The sequence below is a fragment of the Pelobates fuscus genome, chromosome 1 (genome assembly GCF_036172605.1).
Source record: "Pelobates fuscus isolate aPelFus1 chromosome 1, aPelFus1.pri, whole genome shotgun sequence".
NCBI lineage: Eukaryota > Metazoa > Chordata > Amphibia > Anura > Pelobatidae > Pelobates > Pelobates fuscus.
The window spans coordinates 305,542,984-305,565,965 of NC_086317.1; the positions used below are offsets into that span (position 1 = coordinate 305,542,984).

Here is a 22,982-nt window from a genome sequence, read left to right on the forward strand (position 1 = left end):
TTTCTGGCACTACAACAATGTCATATTGATGAAGTTGTTGTGGTGCGTAGAGTGTTCCTTTAAGTTTAAGTTGTTTTAGTGCTTATAGTATCCCCTTAAACTATTACCACATTTTAAAGGGACACTCCAGGCACCCAGACCACATCTGCCCATTGGAGTCATCTGGGTGCCAACTCCGACTACCCTTAACCCTGCAAGTATAATTATTGCAGTTTTTTAGTTTCTATCAGACAGCCACTAGAGGGACTTCCGGGTTCCTAAAACACGAAAAGTGTTTTAAACGACGCTGGACGTCCTCACGCCATACATGAGGACCTCCAGCGTTGCCGGAATCCCCATAGGAAAGCATTGAATAATCCGATGGGGGGGGGTCTAATGCGCACGCGCGGCCATTGACGTCAACGGGGTAGGAGTGTGGGCGGAGCCTGACCCAGCACCGAGGGACATCGGCGTTGGATTCAGGTAAGTCACTGAAGGGGTTTTAACCCCTTCAGCAACATAGGATGGGGGGTGGCAGGGAGGGGGCACTGCAGGATTCTGCAGTGCCAAGAAAATTGATTTGTTTTCCTGGCACTGGAGAGTCCCTTTAACTGATCAGTCTGAACAAATTATGTTTTGGATTTGAATGTATAAAAAATTCAATAACGTTAAATAAATGCAGTTCTGATGAGAGAAGGATTAAGATCTCACATGGGGCATTAGGCATATTAACCTTTCATCTTCACTTAGGGATGTTAATGCAGCGTAAATTCTTAAATGATGCCAATGTTGGATAATATCTGCACTCATACTCAGACCAGCAAACTTATGCCAGACCCACTAGTCTATATTTTTACCAGTTGTTCAGATAATTTAGTAACACAGTTTTAAAATCAGTTTCACATTATTTTGCTTGTAAGTGTATGTAATATAATGCATTATTTTGTAATTAATCCTAGCCTGATAGCAGCTCTTGAAGTGATCTAAAGTGATTTTGAGTTTCATTTATATTTGTTTGGCCAGGTACAATGCCTTTATTTACCTTTATGTAAAAAAAAATAAAAAAATAATAATACTGTTTTTTTGTGTACAATGCAAAGCGATAACTAGATATACAAGAGGTAAAATGCTTCACTCTGTGCAATTTCCATTTTGTATGAAAGCAAAACCTGACTACATGTAATTTTGCTATATATTTCAAATGTGAAGTACTTTTTACCTCCTCTTTGTCTCCCACATGACAATGCTCTGCACAGGAAAGCTTAAATTGAGTCAAATTGCTATGCTTTTACAAATCTTTTTGAGGCGAAGCCTACGACTGTGCTTTTCTACTCTATAAATGTGGCAGCTGTAAAATTACTGATGTATGAACAAATCGAGCTCAGCTACAAAACAATAGTCATTTCAAAACCTGTTTGAATGTACCCTTAGAAATATATCACCTTTAGTGCACATCTCTATCTTATGCCACATTTGAAGAAAATTCAAAGAGATATATTTATCCAAGCCTTTTTTATAATACGTCACAATATACTGCATTCAAATAATTGTAATGCTGTTGGTTCTGGTTTTTTTTTTTTCTTCAAATTTTTAGTACCTTAATGTATTTATCTTGGTCTTGCTTTGAAATTACAAATTATGTTCTTCATATCAGTTAGATATGAAAATGGTGCACTGTATTTTTGCTGTTTTATTGTTATAATTCTTGTTAGATATCTGTTCATCTGGAATTCACCCATAGAATTCCATAAGGAAGGTTTACTACTCCACCTTGTTCAGTTTATGATGGCACTATAGTGTCACCTAGTGGCTCATTCATGGAACTCAATCCATAACAAAGGAAATAGAAGACAAGCTCAAGGGTATGCGTCCTCTCTACTTTTTCACCTTGTTGTTTTATTTCATAAGTCCCAGGGCAAAATAACATATAAATTGGAAATTTGCAATAAAATGTGAAACATCTGCAAAATATTTTGTTCAGTGCTAGGTTGTCCTCCATTTGTAAAGATAGAATATGACATTTCGTTATTAGTTACTAATTTACATATGTTTACGGAAGGAATCTATTCAACACAAATAACATAATCCATACATTCATATAATTCGGTAGTGTATCTTTTCTTAACATTTCCAACACTCAAATGTATAAACATAATTTTAATATATTAATAATTTTAATATATTAATAATAATGCCAATATATTTTCCCTTAAAAAATATTTGTGAGGTATTTTTTTGCGTCTTAAACCTTACAACTACTTTTCTTAAAGAGGAACTGTATCCTTATTTTGGTAATAGTTCCATTTTATATCTAAAATAACTACTACAATATTTATTGGGGCTAGGAACATAGCAGAGGAACGTATAAAATACACATATAATACAAAAAAAATCAGAGAGCTCAACAAAACAAAAATAGTAGAAATTATGTAATGGGAGGACCTCGGTTAAAAATTCTAATTTTTTTGACTATTTAACAGAAAATGAGTCCTGCCTCAACCAAGGAATTCACTGGAATGTCAGTTAATTGAAGAACCCCCACCCATTGCAGAAAAGGCGTCTTATCACATGATGCTGTGCGCAAGGATGCATAATCATTTATTTTTGCATCAATGGAAACATCAGACTTTATATACCTGATTGCATAGTTTGTTGAAATGAAACCACAGCAGTTGCAGAACTGCTGTAGGGGCCAATCAGGTGGTCCATGCATAGGTAATATTACAGGGGCCTGGTCACAATGTTAAAGGGCTACGGTGCCTGACCGGGCCTTTTGCTGATGCTGGGAGAAAGTGAGTGCAATTACTCATAGAGCACTGTGCAGGGAGGCAGACAGGAATTAGAGGGACTTGGAGCAGGGCAGAGGAACACAATGAGAGACCCAGTTCCAGCCAGCCCTATTCTCCTTTCAGTCAGCAGCAGGACCCCATGGAAGCCACCCTCCTGCACATAGAAATTATGTTAACATGAGGGTGGCTGAAAATATAAGAATCATGTGTATGTGTCAGTGTGTGTATCTGTGTGTCAGTGTGTTTTTATATATGTATCTGTGTGTGTATTTGTCGTATGTGTCTGTGTGTATATTTATGTGTGTCAGTGTATTTATATGTATGTTTGTATTCGTCAGTGTGTGTCTCTTTTTAATGTGTATCTCAGTGTATGTATATGCATCAGTGTGTATCTTTGTGTACGTGTAAGTGTGTGTATTAGTGTGTGTCAGTGTGTATCTGTGTAAATATGCATACATCCCAGCAATGCAAAGCCAACACAACATGCAAACACACCCCTGCATTCAAATGCAGACCTTACATTCCAATGGCAACAGTATATACAAATACACAAACACACATAAACTCTATATAAAAACATGCGTGCATTAAAATGCACAAACACTGCTCACAAATACAACCCTGCAAGGATGGGCAAATGGTAGATCCCCAGCTGGCATAACATCATCAGAGTTGTACAACAGAGATGTACCTTTTGGTGACCCTTGCACTAACAGGAGGCAAAAAAATATTTCTTGCACCAGCGCCCTCTCTACAATGGTTTCATCACTGAACCACAGGTAACATTTAGTTAGATAATGGAATATGCCATTTCCTGCACTGTGAAGATCTACCTTTAAAGTAATAATGGTAAAGTAAGGCTTCATAAAAGCTTTGTCCTTTGGGCAAGGTACATTTATATCTATGTTTTGACTCAACACAAAATGTAATTAACTATATGTATTGCCTCTCAACTGCCAGAGTTAAATCAATTACCATTTCATTCTCCTTATCAGCAACCCTTTGGCTGTAAAGGGTACAGGAAGTTCAGAAAAAATATATTTAAACAGGGAAAATGTCTAGCTGTTAAGAAATGTTTGCTTCTAATTGGAAAGCATTTACTTATGTTTTCATTTTCAGTGTTGCTAATATCTAGTTACAAAAGGATTACACAGAATCAAAATGTATATGTAGCCACCAACCCCATTGTGTGTTCCTGTTTTTTACAGAACTCCACAAAAATAAAACTCACATTAATACTCAGTGTGTGAGTATACCACATAGCTCCACAACAATACATCTCAGAGTAATATGCCTATTGGCATATCACAGAGCTCCTCAATTATAAAACACAGAGTAATGTGCATTTTCTTTGACAGAACTCCACTGTAATAAATCTTGCAATGGCATGCTGTAATGTGTGTATCTGTGTGTTATCTGTGTGTGATAGGCATAATGGCTGTGCGTGATATGTATGGTGTCTGATGGTTATTTAATTCAAATTTTAAAAATGATACATGCCCATGTGTGAATGCAAGTATGCATTTGTACAGAGTCACATGCACACATTTCCACAGTCAGACACACAGTCATACACATACACTGTCAAGTACAGCCACCTACACACAGTCCCAAGCACATAGACACACACACAGTTACAGGCAGACAGTCACACATGCATCCACGGGCAGACAGTCAAACACACAGTTACAGGCAGTCACACACAAAGATACGGCCAGTCATACAAATGCAGTTACAGGCAGTCAGTCATGCACACACAGTTACATGCATACAATCACACACACAGTTACCGGCAGTCACACACACAATTACAGGCAGTCACACACAAAGTTACAGTCAGAAATACAAACACAGTTACAGTCAGTCAGTCATACACACACAGTCACATATACAGTTACAGGAAGTCACACACACAGGTACAGGCAAACAGACACACACAATTACAGGCAGACAGTCACACACACAGTTACAGGCAGTCACACACACAGTTACAGGCAGTCACACGCACACACAGTTACAATCAGTCATACAGGCACAGTTACAGGCCTCCAGTCACAAATGCACAAAAACAGCTGTAGGCAGACAGTCACAAGCACACATATACACAGGCAGACAGTCACAAGTGCACAGCCACAGGCATACAGTTACACGCAAAGTTACAAGCAGTCAGGGCCGCCATCAGGGGGTGACAACCATAACGGTTGTCATGGGCCCGGCGGCCCTGGGGGGCCCGGACTCCTCTGGCATCTACGTGTTCAGACCCGGTTGCCATGGCAACGCTCCGTGGGTCTCACGAGAGTTATTGGAAGAGAGGAGAGAAGAGAAGAAGCAGTGTGCTGCCTGGGCCCCCTCTGCGGTAACAGGGAGCCGGCCGGACCACCAGGGATGAAATCTCCCCCCTCCCTGGACACAGGTAAGCAGGGAGGGGGGGAGAAACATTAATTAAATTTTTTTACAAATTAAAAAATGTATGTGAAAATGCCCCTTCCTCCCCCTCCTCCCCAGATTGCACATTTACACACACACACACTGCATACACTGACACAACACACACACTACATACACTGACACAACACACACACACTTCATACACTAACACAACACACACACACTATGTGGCGAAACCAACCTCGCCACTGGGTATTGGAGAAGCCTGTTTGCCCGCCTCCTGCCCTGTGACTATGGCCCCATGTTGAAATGCTGGATTTTCCCCTGCAAAGACCCGAAAGCCTGGTCATTTTTTACTTTCCCTATGTGAGCAGTGTTACCCCAGATAGCTATGCCATGGAGCCCATTCGTATAACGAAAGACTATGTGAAAGACCTTGACTCCGTGGCAATTGAACTGTATGTATGTGATCTGAGCGCCATTCAGTCATAATGTGCACTCAGATCTAAGCTATCTGGGGATATGTTGAATGTATATGTTTTATGCAATAGCTGCACAGTTATATATTTTTATGTATTTTGCTACCATGTGGCTAATGGAGTTTTGACTATGTCCTTGGAGATAATTGGATTACTTCCCAATTATCTCCAGGATAGAAGACTCTGTGGAACTGGTTTTGGGCAGAAAAGCCATGCTTCATTTGGTCAAATAGGACTTTCCCTTAACTTTTTAATCCCTGAACCGATTGCCCTGATTTTTGAGTATGTGTATATTTCAAGCATGCTGATTATGAAAATGTATGTTTTATGTTTGTGGCATGTATATTTTAGAAATTATAAATATTGTGTAAAAACTGTATTCCTCTGCCTGTGATAATGAGATTACCCATTGTGTTCAGTAATCATATCACAGGCAGAGGGGAGGATTTTGTGTGGGAGTGTCTGTGTGTATTGTACGGATTGATTGGTTGTTCTGTAAAACCCTGTGGGCTGTACTGTGTTTGTGGATTGGGTATAAAAGAGGCTGTATGTGCCAGTACAGTCAGTTCTGCTTGACCTCAAAACGAAGTGTAATCTCGTTATTGGGGGAATTGGATTGTATGCTGATTGCCAGGAGTGTAAGCTGATTGTATGCTTTTCCTGTTGAGCTGTTTACAGCATTCATATGCTTGAGAGCAAGAGCATTCATATGCTTCTCCGGTTCGGTGGTTGTGGTGTCTGCTGCAGTGCTTGGAGTCCTCAGGAAGCGCTAGGAGCATCCTTCAACGGAGGTACCCAGTCGGGGTGCCCGTCGATCCGTTACACACTACATACACTGACACAACACACACACACTGCATACACTAACACAACACACACACTACATACACTGACACAACACACACACTACATAAACTGACACAACACACACACACTATATACACTTGCACAACACACATACACTGACACAACACACACAACACACACACTATATACACTGACACAACATACACACTGCATACACTAACACAACACACACACTCTGCATACACTAACACAACACACACACACATTGCATACACTGACACAACACACACTGCATACACTAAAACAGCACACACACACTGCATACACTAACACAACACACACACACTGCATACATTAACACAACACACACTCTGCATACACTAACACAACACACACTGCATACTCTAAGACAACACACACTCCGCATACACTGACAACACCCACTGCATACACTAATACAACACACACTGCATACACTAACACTCACACTGCATACACTAATACAACACACACACTGCATACACTAACACACACACTGTATACACTAACACAACACACACACTGCATACACTAACACAACACACACACTACACTACACATAATACACTAATACAACACACACTGCATACACTAACACACACACTGCATACACTAATCCACTAATACAATACACACACAGCATTCACTAATACAACATGCACTCTGCATACACTACACACTAACACACTCACTGCATCCACTATACTGACACACACTCTGCATTCGCTACACATTAACACACTCTGCATTCACTACACTAACACACACTCTGCATCCACTACACACTAACACACTATCTGCATTCACTACACATTAACACACTCTGCATTCACTACACTAACACACTCTCTGCATTCACTACACATTAACACACACTCTGCATTTACTACACATTTACACACACTCTGCATTTACTACACATTTACACACACTCTGCATTCACTGCACTAACACACACTACATAAACTGACACAACACACACACACACACTATATACACTTGCACAACACACATACACTGACACAACACACACAACACACACACACTACATACACTGACACAACACACACACTCTGCATACACTAACACAACACACACACACACATTGCATACACTGACACAACACACACTGCATACACTAAAACAGCACACACACACTGCATACACTAACACAACACACTGCATACATTAACACAACACACACTCTGCATACACTAACACAACACACACTGCATACTCTAAGACAACACACACTCTGCATACACTGACAACACCCACTGCATACACTAATACAACACACACTGCATACACTAACACACACACTGTATACACTAACACAACACACACACTGCATACACTAACACAACACACACACTACACTACACATAATACACTAATACAACACACACTGCATACACTAACACACACACACTGCATACACTAATTCACTAATACAATACACACACAGCATTCACTAATACAACATGCACTCTGCATACACTACACACTAACACACTCACTGCATCCACTATACTGACACACACTCTGCATTCGCTACACATTAACACACTCTGCATCCGTTACACACTAACACACTCTCTGCATTCACTACACATTAACACACTCTGCATTCACTACACTAACACACTCTCTGCATTCACTACACATTAACACACACTCTGCATTTACTACACATTTACACACACTCTGCATTTACTACACATTTACACACACTCTGCATTCACTGCACTAACACACACACACACACTACATTCATTACACTGACACACTCTGCATTCACTACACACACTCTGCATTCATTACACACTAACACACACTCTGCATTCACTAAACTATGCACACACTCTGGATTCACTATACTGACACACACTCTGCATTAACTGTACACACAGCATCCATTACACAAACATCCTGTATTCACAGTACACACACTACATCCACCACAAATTGAAACACTCTGCATTCACTATACACAGACACTGCGTCTAATACACACACTACATCCACTACTGACACTGCATCCACTAAACACATTTCATCTAGTACATACAAACACTACATCCACTACACAAACACACACTACATCACTGTACACACACTACATCCACTACTCAAACACACTCTGCGTTCACTATACACACTGCATCCGCTACACAAACACACACTCTGCATTCACTGCACAAACAGTATCTAATACACACAAACACTACATCCATTACACACATTCTAATTCACTTCCACTATACACACCACATTTAGTCCTGCATCAATGTCAGCGGACTAGGTAGGGCGTGGGCGGGCCCGGGAGGGGGGGGTCCCAGACCTAGTGCTTTGTCAGGGGCCCCAAAATGTCTGATGGCAGCCCTGCAAGCAGTCACACACAGTTAAAGGCAGACAATTACCTCTTTCAATTATGAGCACTGGGGGAGGAGCAGAAGTACTGCAGTCAATGTTGTCTAGTGGTTGGGGAAGGCTGCATTCCTTCTTCTTCCTCCTCAGTACGCAGCAGTTACCAGACAGCAGGTTCAGCCATATTTTAGCTTCCTGCTGCAAGACCCAGGTGAAAGATAATTAAATATTTTACCCGGGTGCCTTGCTTCCATGGTACTTAATGCGATCTGCAAGACAGAGGTGCTTTGTCCTGTCATGCCTGTCATACAGAGTGGACTATTCCTTCCTAATCCTTACTGAATTGTGGTTCCCTCTGCCTCTCTTGCCTGCGGCCAACCCGCATTAGGAGGCCCCGCAGGTAATTAAGTGATATCATATAGCAAAGACCTCCCTCTTTCAATTGGCACAGCGGCTTTGAGGTTTTAAAGCTCATCCACTGTGCTGATGGCGTGCACGAGAAGGAGAATAAGCCATTGAGTATTCTCCTTCTTGTATGGATGCTACACTGTACCACCATGATGCAAGATGCAGAATGAAATTACGAAATGAAAATAATGGCTGAATTTCATCTGAAAATGAATGAACAAACAGACAAAATTTGTTTTGGATGAAATGAAAAGTTCAGTGGGGCCCAAGTCTAATTTTTATCTTTCTTACATTTTGTTTTAGTACCTTTTAAATTTTCTACTTAGATTTTCCCTTTAGACCTGTATATAGTGCACGCAGGAACTATGTTTCTGAGAGCTGTATTTCTTTATTATTCTACTTACTTTACTGATTGTAAGTGCAAAGCTGCGTGATGGGCAAGAACATGCCCAAGATGGCCCGAGTCACTCCGATAAAGTGGATCGATGACTCTGACTTCACGAGTCTCCCTATGGACAACCGGACGGTCACCACAGCAGAAATGAAAACTATGCTAGCCTAACTTGCTGCATCACTAATAGCAAGTATGGCAACACAATATGGTGGAGGAATTGAAGAGGGAGATACCTGATTTAGGTCACAGAACTCAAACCGAAAGTAAGCTAGATGAATTTGCCACATCACATAATAGTCTAGCATACAAGCTAGAAGAGATGGAAGCTACCCTTGTATTATATCACAACAAGCCAGCTGACCTAGAACACAGGTCCAGAAGTAACGACTTAAGTATTAGAGGGATTCCTGAGTTTCCAATTCTAATTTAAATAATAACCTAACAGGTTTTTTTTCCATCCTGATACAACGATAATTGAGTGAGCACATAGACTGTGTAGACCAAAACACCTTCCATCTTCTGCACCAAGAGATATGAGCAGCAGAATAAATTTCTTTCATGTCAGAGAAAAACATGTGAAAAAACACCTGCTCCTAGTGGCTCTGTGAAAAATATAAAAACGCTCCATATTCAGGGTGTAGGACCTGACTGCCAAACAAGATGGTCGCGTGCTGCTGGAGCTCCAGAGGGAAAACATTGTAAGAAGCTTAAAACTGGACAAAACAGTTATATATTTGGCACAAATTCTGGGGAGCACCCTGGCGAGCATTTGGTCTGACTGTGATCCACTCTGGCAGGCACAGCCATTTCTCTGAAACATTTCTCTGTGGCCTGCAGTAGCACTCGAGGAGGGAGAGGTGGCCGATCCTCTGCCCAGGTCTGGAAACGATCTGGTTTCGAGCCCTGTTACCCCCCTCTGGACCAGCAGGGGTTATCCCAGTTCCCAGTGGTACCTTCTTGTGGCATACTATGACAAGCGGCCTTGTGACTTACAGCGAAGCCAGAGGCTGAGGCCTACCTCCTAAGATGGCTGACGCACTGGGGCCCGCTGCTCCACAGACCTTCTGAAGACCAGCCTACTCTATTGACCCACTTCTCCAGGTCTTTGACCGGCTGTGTGCCCAATTCTGGGTAAAGTTGAACGCTTGTGCCCAAACCATGCCCCCCATCAGTTAAGGCAGGTCTCCCAAACCCGGTCTGCAGGCAGATGCCACAAGGCGGGGATTCACCCTAGCAGCCATTGCAAGGCTTCGAAGAGATGGAGACGCAGGAGACCGCCGCGGCGTATACAAAACCGCCAACACTGGGTGACGGTGAGAAGAATGCAGGGGCCACAGACGACCCAGGTATGCAGCTTACCTCCCCAGGCACAGTGTTCCAGGGGCCAAACCTTCAGACGCAACCCACACTGCTGGAAAGCTCACGTTCAGCACTGCCTACTGCGTGCATCGATGCAGAACCCGGGCCCTGCTAATGCTGTTGGACATGGCTGGACTCTCGAAGGCACAAAGCAGGATCGCAATCACACCTGGAGATGGCGGGATGGCGCTCTGCACCTCAGGGGACTCATGAATCCTTATGTTAGTGGCCTTCAATCTACAGGCATTGGCCAAAAGAGCTATGTGGAAATGCCAATATGTGGTGCTAGATGCCAGCACATTATAATACCGATGCCAACCTTTTGGGCACTGCAGAGACTTATGTTTTCTCTTATTTTTGGCCTTTTATTATCTCCTTATTTCTCCATCATGGACTACCAGTGGACTCAGAGTTTACCTGTAGAAACTATCTGACACAAACTATCTTTATCTTTATAATCTACTTGTCTAGCTGGTCCTAGTGTTTCACTTAAGAGGTATCTGCATGGTATGACTGAGTTTGGCTCTTAACTTACCCCTGACAATCAGACAAGTCTGCCTAGACCACACATGATATTTCAATTATATACTTTTGTTTATTCATATAATCAGTTAACATAACTTGTTTTTTCTCGATGTTTATTGCGGAGCTTGCTGTTTAGTGGAGTCAGCTGAGCATGCTTTCCTCACTGTATGCTGGCCTACACTCCGAGTCCCCTCTGGACGCCATTTTCCATACTTGAAATGCTATCTTTTTCTCACAAGACGCAAAGTTTATCACCTAACTTGTTCACTACCTCACAACCTGTCTCATGTTATTTTAAGTCTCGGATTGTTTTTTTCCCTATAGCCATTATTTACTACCCAGTGGTAATACAATTATTAGCATTGTCAGTCAGTACAGCACAACTTATTATCTGTTTTCCCTTAACTCACTACTGACATGCTCTCTGTCGTGTTTCTGTTACACTACACTATACTACTTAGACTAACTACAAGTCAGTTGCTTAATCTGCTTTCATTTTTGCTCATACTTTTACACCTACTGACATATTTTGCATGACCATGTGTATTATACAAAATTTGTGCAGTTTTATCCAATGTCATGATGTATGCTTCACAATGCCTGTATTAGCTGTCGTGGCTTTACAGGCCTTTTGTAAACCCCTTGCACAACAAAAATAAAGAATTAAAAAACAACAAAAAAACACTCCATATTCTCAGATTTGCCAATTCCTACTCTAAAGTTCCACAGATTGCTGACACAGCTTACTGCTACCTTCCTAATATATCCTAATATATCCAGTACAGATGGGTATTCCATGCCAAACTGCTCAGTCAGCGTAATGTATAACCCCTCTCCTAACATATAGATAAAACAATTAATTAACTACAGACATGCTTATTGACCATTAATGCAGGAAAAATACTATTTCTTGCACATATTTAGAGCAACTCTCTATTAAGTCTTAAACAAAAAAGTTCCTTAATTTCTATGCCAGACTATATAATCTCAAAAATGATAAGATCTTATATCATCCAAGAACAACAGATTGACCTTGCCAAGGTGGTTTTGTCATGCTTAAACCCACAACAAGCAGAAATCCTAAATCATAAGTTCCAGTTAGAAATCTTACAAGTAATAAAACATTTACCTCAAGGCAAATTTCCTGATCATGCATCTCTTCCCAATATTATAAATGATATGTCCCAACTCTAGCACCCTATCTACTTCGGGTGTTCCAACAAGTGGGACAACTAGGCACTCTTCTGAAAGATGTGCTCTTGGTCACTTTTGTAACAATTCCAAAACCGTAAAGATCCCCAACCTCCTGTAAAAACTACCTACCAATATTGTATTAAATTTAGATGTAAACAGACAAAGAGACTTAGCCTCCTATTAACAAGCATCTGGCTTGAGTGGTCTTGTACTGGCTCTAGACACGGAAAAGGCTTTTTTTTTTTTTAATTCTTTATTTTTGCAGTGCATATATCAATCACAGGCTTACATATGGTACCCCAACGGCAATCCACATGCAGGTTTCAGGACATTAGTTACAGTGGGGATTAGATAAACAATGCACTTTTTTTATATATATATATAGATACATATGGTTTGACATTAGGTTGGATATGAACATGGCTTAGGAATAACTCGCACCTACTTGCAATATGACATGCTAAAATAAGTATACATGTAACTTCGATAAACAGAGATTGAGCACTCTGTTACTTATAGAGAAAATTGCAGGTCTCTCGCGATGCATAGGAGGAAAAAGAAAGAAAAAGAAAAATATATATATTGAAACACTTAAGAACATTCTGCTGTAGTAACATTAGTAAATTGGCTCAGACATGTTTAGCTAGACAATCGTGGGATTAGTTTGGTCTCAGCTAAGGTGAATACGTGATTGGCGGTAGAGTATAGGGTTTATAGCTAAAATCAGTCTTGTATAAAGTAGTGATAAATCTCTGAGCTAAGAACAAAACTTCCAAAACCTGGCTATCATAACAATCTTTACAGGTTAGCAATGCTTATGGTGGTTATTACAGAGGTTATTACGCTACTCGGTGGACATAAACATGTTAGACTAAGCTGAATTAGACAATGCGATTTTGCTTAATTATGCCCAAGTGAGGGGCATGCATACCAGCGTCGGGTCTAAGCAGTAGAGACACATAGAGCGTGAAGGTTCATTACTCCCACATATGATAAGCCCCTTCGCTGCCATATTGTGATAGTGAGTGGCCAGAGGCCTTACTCACAGCTTAGTCCCGGAGCCCCGGTCAGCCTATGCCAGCCAGGGGTACAGCACAGTCCCACTTCGAGTAGTCACACTGCATGGCAAGGCCCCTGATTGTGGGCAGGTAAGTTGATTCTTTAGACACTTTTGGGGTCCATTTCCACTTCTCTGGCTGCGGCTGTGACCTTATCTGTATTCCCGTGTGTGGCTTCCGTGGTGCCGCTTTGCGTCTGGGTGAAGTGCGGTACTTGATCCGCCGCCATGTTGGGGCTTTACCCGCTGGTGGAGCTGAGGGCTTGGGAGGGGAATGTTGCGGTATGCGGTGAGTATTAGTTGGTGGAGGGGCAGGACATCTCATCCGCCGTTCCAGTTGCCGCCAAAAATTTGTGAAGTGCCGGTCTAGCCTGGCGAGAATGTCGTCGTGGTCAGTGCTGGTTCGTGGGGGCCACGCGGCAACCGCCATGTTTGGTGAGGTGCCGCTTTCCCCTGTCGTCCCGCGCGCTTCTGTGTCAGCTGGATAACCGTCCTTGGGTAGACCGGGATCACCCCCCCGGTCCATAGGGGGGGAGTAACGGGGCCCCGCCATGTGACTGGCTTCCTTCTGGCCTCTCCGGTCCAGGGGTTCGGCCGCGACCCCCGCCCGGCGTGCATCAGGTCGCAACAGCCAAGGAGTAGCTACATGTGTCCCAACGGGTCTTTGTCCGCTTCTCCGTGTAGTCGGTGATTTGGATGCAAAGGGCTTCGCTTGGTTTGCCCAGTCTTGGGGTATTTTAGGCTGAATCATGCTTTTAGTTGCTGGGCCATAGAGGAGCTCCTCCAAAGCACGTCTGCTCTCCATCGTGGTCAGGCCCCGCCCCCCCCACGGAAAAGGCTTTTGACCGCCTGAGTTTGAAGTTCTTAATGGCTGTGCTTCATAAATTTGGTTTTGCATACTTCTGATATAGATTGATATTCGCTCTATATGCTGACCCTCAAGCTCCAGTTTTACAAGCTGACTTTCTATCTCCTGCCTTCTCTTGCACATCATACAAGATATGGTTGCCCTCTGTCTTCTTTATTGTATGTGATGGCCCTGGAGCCTCTGTTGTAGACCATCTGCACCAATTATAGTATACAAGGAATTCACATGGGTGGAAGGGAGATTAAAATTAGCACATATGCATATGTACTATTGTCACTCACCACCCCTTCCACTTCTATTCCTTCCTTTATGGACGAATGACAGCATATAGCAAGCCTTGTGTATTAATTTCCCAGAGAGTGACCAAACCTAACTTCAATCCGACTTCTCCTTTGATTGAAGACATCATTCTATTTAACCCTAGTGCTTAGTAAACTCAAAAACAAATGATGATGTCTTTAAACAAAAATATATGAAGACCTGGAAGACCTGTAGATCGCTACTTCACATCTTTTCCTCCTTATTTCTTGCAGCACTAGAGAGCATAGCAATCGTAAAGATGTCAGTCTAACAGAGATTACAATACTTGTTTTGGACTCTTCCCATGACCGTGCCAAACTCCTACCTCGTAGAAGTGAACTCTGATATAACAAAATTAATCTGGTCAGGGAATCGGCCCAGAGTATCCATTAACTTATTACAGTTCATTTGGAAGGTCTGGGAGTTCCAAGCATCCAAAAAATATTCACATGAAATCCACTCTTCCACATTTCTTTTATCACAATGAAACACTTCAATCGGTATCTCTCGAAAATGACTTGACAGAAAATGACTTGACAGAGCCCCACATTGTAGCAAATATAGTCTGGTTACTGCCAAAATATTGCCTGGCATTGAAAAAAATGCACCTTAAATTGATAGATATATTAAATAAGTATAGGACACACCTAAACTCTTTGAAACACATTTCCCTGGTGACTCCCGTGACAGCTCTTTCCTACTGATTGCCCACTTTTACCATACACCATGGGAGAAAAACATACACACATATATTTGCCATCTGATACAAAACAATTTCCTCCTAAGCTTTGAAACACTTCAAAATGTATACAACTTATCTGATAGTTCACAATATTTACAATTGCAATCTTATAGCCCAATTGAAGAGACAAGGGCTATGTGGACATATGGGGATGGAGAATTCTAGAGATTAAATTGACACCTAATACTCAATTGTAAACTGATCTCCATGTCCTTTAAACTGATATCTGTGCATAGCTCCCTCCCTTTTATGGATTACAAAACTGGTCAGTGGTGGAAGTCTGTTTTGCAATGGACCATATCCCAAAAATATTTACTATTAATAGAGGTTTGCACTGCTCCTGAGACCTTATCCAACAACACATGAAGACCATTTACAGATTCCCTCCCATTTTCAAAAAATAGGAGGGAATCTGCACACTATCCCCTACCATCTTCATAAAATTTTCCTTATACGCCTCCTGTATGTTGGCAATGTGGCCAAGCGGAAGGTACAGTATTGCATATCTGGTGGACCTGTAGTAAAAGTACTCACCTCTGTGAAGTCATACACTTATCAATACAAGAAATCATTAATGTAGTTCTTTCTTTTAATGTAGTTCTTCCCTATGTATTTACTACTTGAATATCCCATTACATACCATAGAGCAGTCACAGAACTCATTCTACGTATTATTCTAACAGCACAACAATCCTTAGCTAGAGCATGGAAATCTCCAATGTCCCCTGCCTGGTGTGTGGTGGCAGCGTCTGTTGAAAAACAATCTTTCCCTTCTGTATCTAACATTTAAAAAATTAATAAAGTGCAAGTGTTAAAAAAAAATATATATATATTCTTTAAATTCCATTTATCTAAAATTGTACATATATTGTTTATAAAATAGATTTTTTCTTTTTCTAAAACTTCTCAAGAGTTACAAATCACCATACAGGGAAAATGTCCATTTATGATTATTATGACTGTGGAACACATAACGATTTGACATTGCCTGCTGTTCAGAAAGAAATATTCAGAATGCTATTATTGTAAAATAATAGCAAAAGAAAAGAAATACTTGAAAGTTAGAGAACAGTAAAGAAATTACAAATTTGGCTTACATCACTCTTGAGGCTGGAATCCACAGACAATTGTAGGCTTGTCAATGACTGGCCAACATACTTTTTAAAGTAAATATTTTGTATTATTGTTGTTTCCAGCAGACAGTTAAGGAACACATTCTTGTAAATTTTACATGTATTTTGTTAACACCTGTTCATTTTATGTTTACTTCTGGTATTTCTACCTGCCATATCCAATATTCATTTGTCTAATATAGTATATCTGATTTTTTTTTTTTTTTTTAAACCACAGATTCTAACCAACCCGATCCATCACTTCACTGATAGTTACTTGTACAAAGATGTGACTTTAGTTGCTTGGGATCCTTCACCCTACTTTGCAGATCTTCACATGGTAAGATAACATGCTCAGTGTGTAGGTGTCATTTATCACAATATTTTTTTTTCAAACACTCTTTGAAAAGCCATTGATTTAGCTTAACAATGTGTTGCTTGCTGAATAAAACGGGGCTTCAAGGTCAGCACATACCTATTTGTTTTACTTAGTGTAATGAGGGCAATAAGGTGTCTACACATTTGCCTTTTAGTAGCCTTTAAGATGTTCCCATTTAGCTCCTCTTATATAAAGTATAGATCCATGTAATGTTTATTTCAGAGGTTTTTCAGACTATGACATATTAACGCATGGGAATATTTAACTGAATGAAATCAAATCATTGCACAAATCCAAAGTAATATGTGTGTGAAAACCTGGTTAAGACTATCGTTTGATGGTTACTCTTTGTCCCCTACATAATCTCATATTTATCTCCTCACTAAAGCAAAATGTGCTGAATTCTCATTTTCCATCCACATGCTATAAAATATAGCTTCCTTTTCTTCCATTCTCCAAAGTACCTTATTTATTTCTGTATAATGTGTTTTGTTCTATCCTATCCTATCCCTTTCTCTCTCTACTTGCCCATATTGATTGATTAGCCCTTTCTATTTCCATACAAAGTACTATTTTACATTATTTGCTCCTTTTGTCTCATCTTTATCCTTTCTGCCCTTGATTCTTTTGTCATACAGTCTACAATTCTGCAAACTCAGAGTTTATACTTGAAGTCATTATCTGACTACGAAATTATCCATGAAATTTAGATCTGCTTATCAGCTAAGAATTTAAAGGGTCACTATAGTCACCAAAACAACTTTTACTTAATGAAGCAGCTTTGGTGTGTAGATCATTCCCCCACAATCTCACTGCTCGAATCTCTGCCATTTTTGAGTTAATTACTTTGTTTATGCAGCTCTAGTCACATCTCCCTGCATGTGACTTATACAGCCTTCTAAACACTTCCTGTAAATAGTCATCTAATGTTTACACTTCCTGTATTGAAAAATACTGTTTAATTTAAAAAATCTTCTTCCTGCTCTGTTAATAGCTTGCTACACCCTGTAGGAGCCTCCTATATGTAATTAAAGTTCAAATTACAGAGCAGGAGATAACAACTTTTAAAGTAAGTTACTTCTGATTGAAAGTGAAACCATTTATTTTCATGCAGACTGTGTGAGTCACAGCCAGGGGAGGTGTGGCCAGGGCGGCATAAACAGGAACAAAAGTGATTTAACTCTTAAGTGGCAGATAATTAAGCAGTGAGACTTCAGGGGGCATGATCTATATATCAAAACTGCTTCATTGGGCTATAGCTGTATAAGGGTCTAAAGTGTCCCTTTAATGAAGTTCCAGAGTGTGTGATATATATATATACACACACACATATCTCAGATAGATTAACAAAAGTTGTTAGTTTAAAGGCTCTGGCATACTTCTAAACTACAGTTACATAGCATTGTGTAGGCATTTACAGTCTAGTGCACTCTTATAATAGGGTGCTGTAATCAGTAGCGTTGAATATTGCTAAGCTTTAATTGGCATGTTACTAACAGAAATATAAGGGAATTTGTCAATCTATAAACTAGATAGAAATTTGCAGCTTTAAACCTGAATTAATGTTTCACAAACTTCTTTAAAAATAGAATGGGAAATATGCAGTGTTCCACTCGTTTACATGGAAATTGTATGTCCTGTCCTTTATTAACTTATTAATTCCGATTAGCTATTATTATTTCTTTCATGCTATTTTCGTATTCACTCATCACTGCAGTTAACACCAAATTACACATTTTCAAATTACAAGACAAGTTTGAACTTTTGTTGTTGTTGTTTTTAGTGGTATCATAAACCGGACTACAATCTATTTCCTCCATACGAGCAACATCGTAAAAAGAATCCTGACCAACCATTTTATATTATTCATCCAAAATTTACATGGGAACTGTGGAAAATTATACAAGAAAACAGTAACGAAAAGATACAGCCAAACCCCCCTTCTTCTGGATTCATTGGTAGGTGTACTTAGCATATTGATTAATAGTACGTGCTTGAATAAAAGCACAACACAGCTATTAGATGCAACCGCAAGTAGAAAGTGTAATGACTCTTATTGATTGAAAAATAATTATACCATAGAAATTAAAGCTTTTAACCACAGAAGCAAGTGCTGAAATATTTTGTAACTGGAAAAGTCCAGCTCAGTGTGGACATCAATAAACAGTTAACAAGGTTGTGATGCCCAAGGGTACATTAAGAATGCAACGGGTGTTATAGAACAGTTATAAATTAACGTTTAAATGCTCTCAACTTAAAGGAAAGTTTAATATAAGAACCAGGACTGCAATAGGGCAGAAAGGAAATTACAGTAGTTTTATATATTCACACAAAGCTTATAATTTTCAGGTATATTTTTTTCATTAACATAAAGCACTTAAGACGGTTGATCTGCATATCTACATACTTCCCAAAAGATGTGGTGGGACAGTGCTGATTTTAACCCCTGTCTGACCACCCTAGGTTTGTTCCATGGTGTTAAAATTCTGGTGACCCTAGGGAAATGTATCCAGAAAAGATAGTGAAAATGCATCATTAAGAGCACTCGAGCAATGAGAGGGGCAAGCCAGAGTGACTTGTCAGTCAGCCTGGTGACACACACCAGGCTGACGTCCACTTTCCAGGAAGATGAACTATTTTCATGGGCTGCAATGTACCTCATCTCCACTATCTTGTTTCGGGCCCACCCTACCCAGATTCAGGAGATATATCTGATGTACTAGTGTTTAGAAGACACATAGTATTCTGAACATGGTAGAGCCAGGACTGACTCTGAAACTGTCTGTATCTTCAGTGGATGTTTTATTTAGTATTTCTGATGATTTTAAATGCACAAGCTTGTAGAATAGAGAGAAATGATTAACAATAATGAAAAAGTAATAATAATAGTAATAATGACGTAAATCATGGCGTGCAAACACCAAAATAAATAGTTTTGATGGTTTGTTTCGTCTACTTGGTCTATTTAGTGTCTGTAACCATGAATCATAATTTCTCCTATCAATCATCTATTTTTGTAGCAACACAGATGGAACCCTGAATCCCGAATCAAACTAAACTGTCCATTGTCAATTTTTTTATTTATTTTTTTGTTATGTGGTCATATGGCAATTTCAACTTAAAGAATTTGTCCATTCCAAGTTATGACATTTAAACAACCCATCGTTCTCCCAAAATTCAGACGAATTGCAATGTGTTTGTAACTGAACGCACAAATCTAGTTACAATAGGAATAGTGTGCTGATTTCAAAAAGTTTTTCTTGCTCAGATTTGTGTTTTCATTCAAGTAATGTACAAATTACTTAGAAGATGTACAAGTAAAACTAAAGATAGGCTTGCCAATGACATCACAGAGCAGTAGTGTGCGGATATATGTGTATCTATTAATGTATGTTCTCAAATTTTAGGCTAATAAATATAAGAAATACAGAAGCAGAGAGACTGACTATAACATGTATAAGGAAGATATGTAGTCATGGTGCTTGGAGGGTTTATTTAAGGCAAGATCTAGCAGACTACCTATTTAATTAATTCATTTTTGAACAAGTCAACATCAAACACTCTCTGTATTGGAAGCAATCTGCAAGAGGATTCATAGAGCTGGTCATTGCTTGATATAATTAGTTATTATTGTTAATGTGTACCATTGAGCAAACATGCCATTGATGTGTTATCAGTCAATGTTGACCATTATTGATTATCCACAAGAGAGAGAAATATTAAATAATTGCTGTTATTTTTGATTTCAAATAACATTATGCAGTGAGGGAAAAAAAGTATTTGATCTCCTGCTGATTTTGAACGTTTGTCCACTGACAAAGAAATGATCAGTCTATAATTATTATGGTAGGTGTATTTTAACAGTGAGAGACAGAATAACAAAAAAAGTCCAGAAAAACACATGTCAAAAAAGTTATAAATTGATTTGCATGTCAATGAGTAAAAAAAAGTATTTGATCCCTTCGACTTAGAACTTGATGGCAAAATCCTTGTTGGCAATCACAGAGGTCAGACGTTTCTTGTAGTTGGCCACCAGGTTTGCACACATCTCAGGAGGGATTTTATCCCACTCCTCTTTGCAGATTCTCTCCAAGTCATTAAGGTTTCGAGGCTGACATTTGGCAACTCAAACCCTCAGCTCCCTCCACAGATTTTCTATGGGATTAAGGTCCGGAGGCTGGCTAGGCAACTCAAGGACCTTAATGTGCTTCTTCTTGAGCCACTCCTTTGTTGCCTTGTGTGTGTTTTGTCATGCTGGAATACCCATCCACAACCCATTTTCAATGCCCTGGCTGAGGGAAGGAGGTTCTCACCCAAGATTTGATAGTACATGTCCCCGTCCATTGTCCCTTTGATGAGGTGCAGTTGTCCTGTCCACTTAGCAGAAAAAAAAACCCAAAGCATCATGTTTACGGCTCCATGTTTGACGGTAGGGATGGTGTTCTTGGGGTCATAGGCAGCATTCCTCCTCCTCCAAACACAGCGAGTTGAGTTGATGCCAAAGAGCTCGATTTTGGTCTCATATGACCACAACACTTTCACACAGTTCTCTTCTGAATCAATTAGATGTTCATTGGCAAACTTCAGACAGGCCTGTACATGTGCTTTCTTGAGCAGGGGGACCTTACTGGCGCTGCAGGATTTCAGTCCTTCACAGCATAGTGTGTTACCAATTGTTTTCTTGGTGACTGTGGTCCCAGCTGCCTAGAGATAATTAACAAGATCCTCCGGTGTAGTTCTGGGCTGATTCCTCACTCATGATCATTGAAACTCCACGATCCAGGTGAGATCTTGTATGGAGCACCAGACCGAGGGAGACTGACAGTTATTTTGTGTTTCTTCCATTTGCGAATAATCACACCAACCATTGTCAGCTTCTCACCAAGCTGCTTGGCGATGGTCTTGTAGCCCATTCCAGCCTTGTGTAGGTCTACATTCTTGTCCATGACATCCTTGGACACCTCTTTGGTCTTGGCCATGGTGGAGAGTTTGGAATCTGATTGATTGCTTCTGTGGACAGGTGTCTTTTATACAGGTAACGAGCTGAGACTAGGAGCACTCCCTTTAAGAGAGTGCTCCTAATCTCAGTTCATTACCTGTATAAAAGACACCTGGGAGCCACAAACCTGGCTGATTGACAGGGGATCAAATACTTATTTCACTCATTGACATGCAAATCAATTTATAACTGTTTTGACATGTGTTTTTCTGAATTCTTTTGTTTTGTTATTCTCTCACTGTTAAAATACAGCTACTATAAAAATTATAGATTGATCATGTCTTTGTCAGCAGGCAAACATTCAAAATCAGCAGGGGATCGAATACTTTTTTCCCTCACTATATAAAGTTTTTTATATTTGTTTTCTTCTCTATATATTCTATGGTGGAAAACTGAAATGTTTTACTTTTTATCAGGTTGTAGTTTATTGGTATTTTTTGCTTTCTACATGAACTTTCACCCAATAAAACAATACAGTACAGTGCCGGAAGGAGTAATAACTATAATAGTAGGCTGTAAAGCATTTTTCTTTTCAAACCAGTCTATGTCATTATCTACTACACAACAGAGGGTTGTAGTCAATGGAGTATATTCGAAGCTTGGGCTTGTCACCAGTGGGGTACCTCAGGGATCTGTACTTGGACCCATTCTCTTTAATATTTTTATTAGTGATATTGCAGAAGGTCTTGATGGTAAGGTGTGTCTTTTTGCGGATGATACTAAGATATGTAACAGGGTTGATGTTCCAGGAGGGATAAGCCAAATGGCTAATGATTTAGGTAAACTAGAAAAAT

The 22,982-nt window shown here is 40.0% G+C and overlaps 1 protein-coding gene across 1 annotated transcript in view; it reads left to right on the forward strand.

Moving 5' to 3' along the window:
- The window catches only part of ST6GAL2 (ST6 beta-galactoside alpha-2,6-sialyltransferase 2), a 160,255-nt gene that overhangs the window by 114,431 nt on the left and 22,842 nt on the right, over positions 1–22,982 (forward strand). The window contains exons 5-6 of the mRNA XM_063458204.1: positions 17,049–17,150; positions 18,973–19,147. Coding sequence (XP_063314274.1) covers positions 17,049–17,150; positions 18,973–19,147 — 277 coding nt within the window. The remainder of the gene's footprint in view (positions 1–17,048; positions 17,151–18,972; positions 19,148–22,982) is intronic.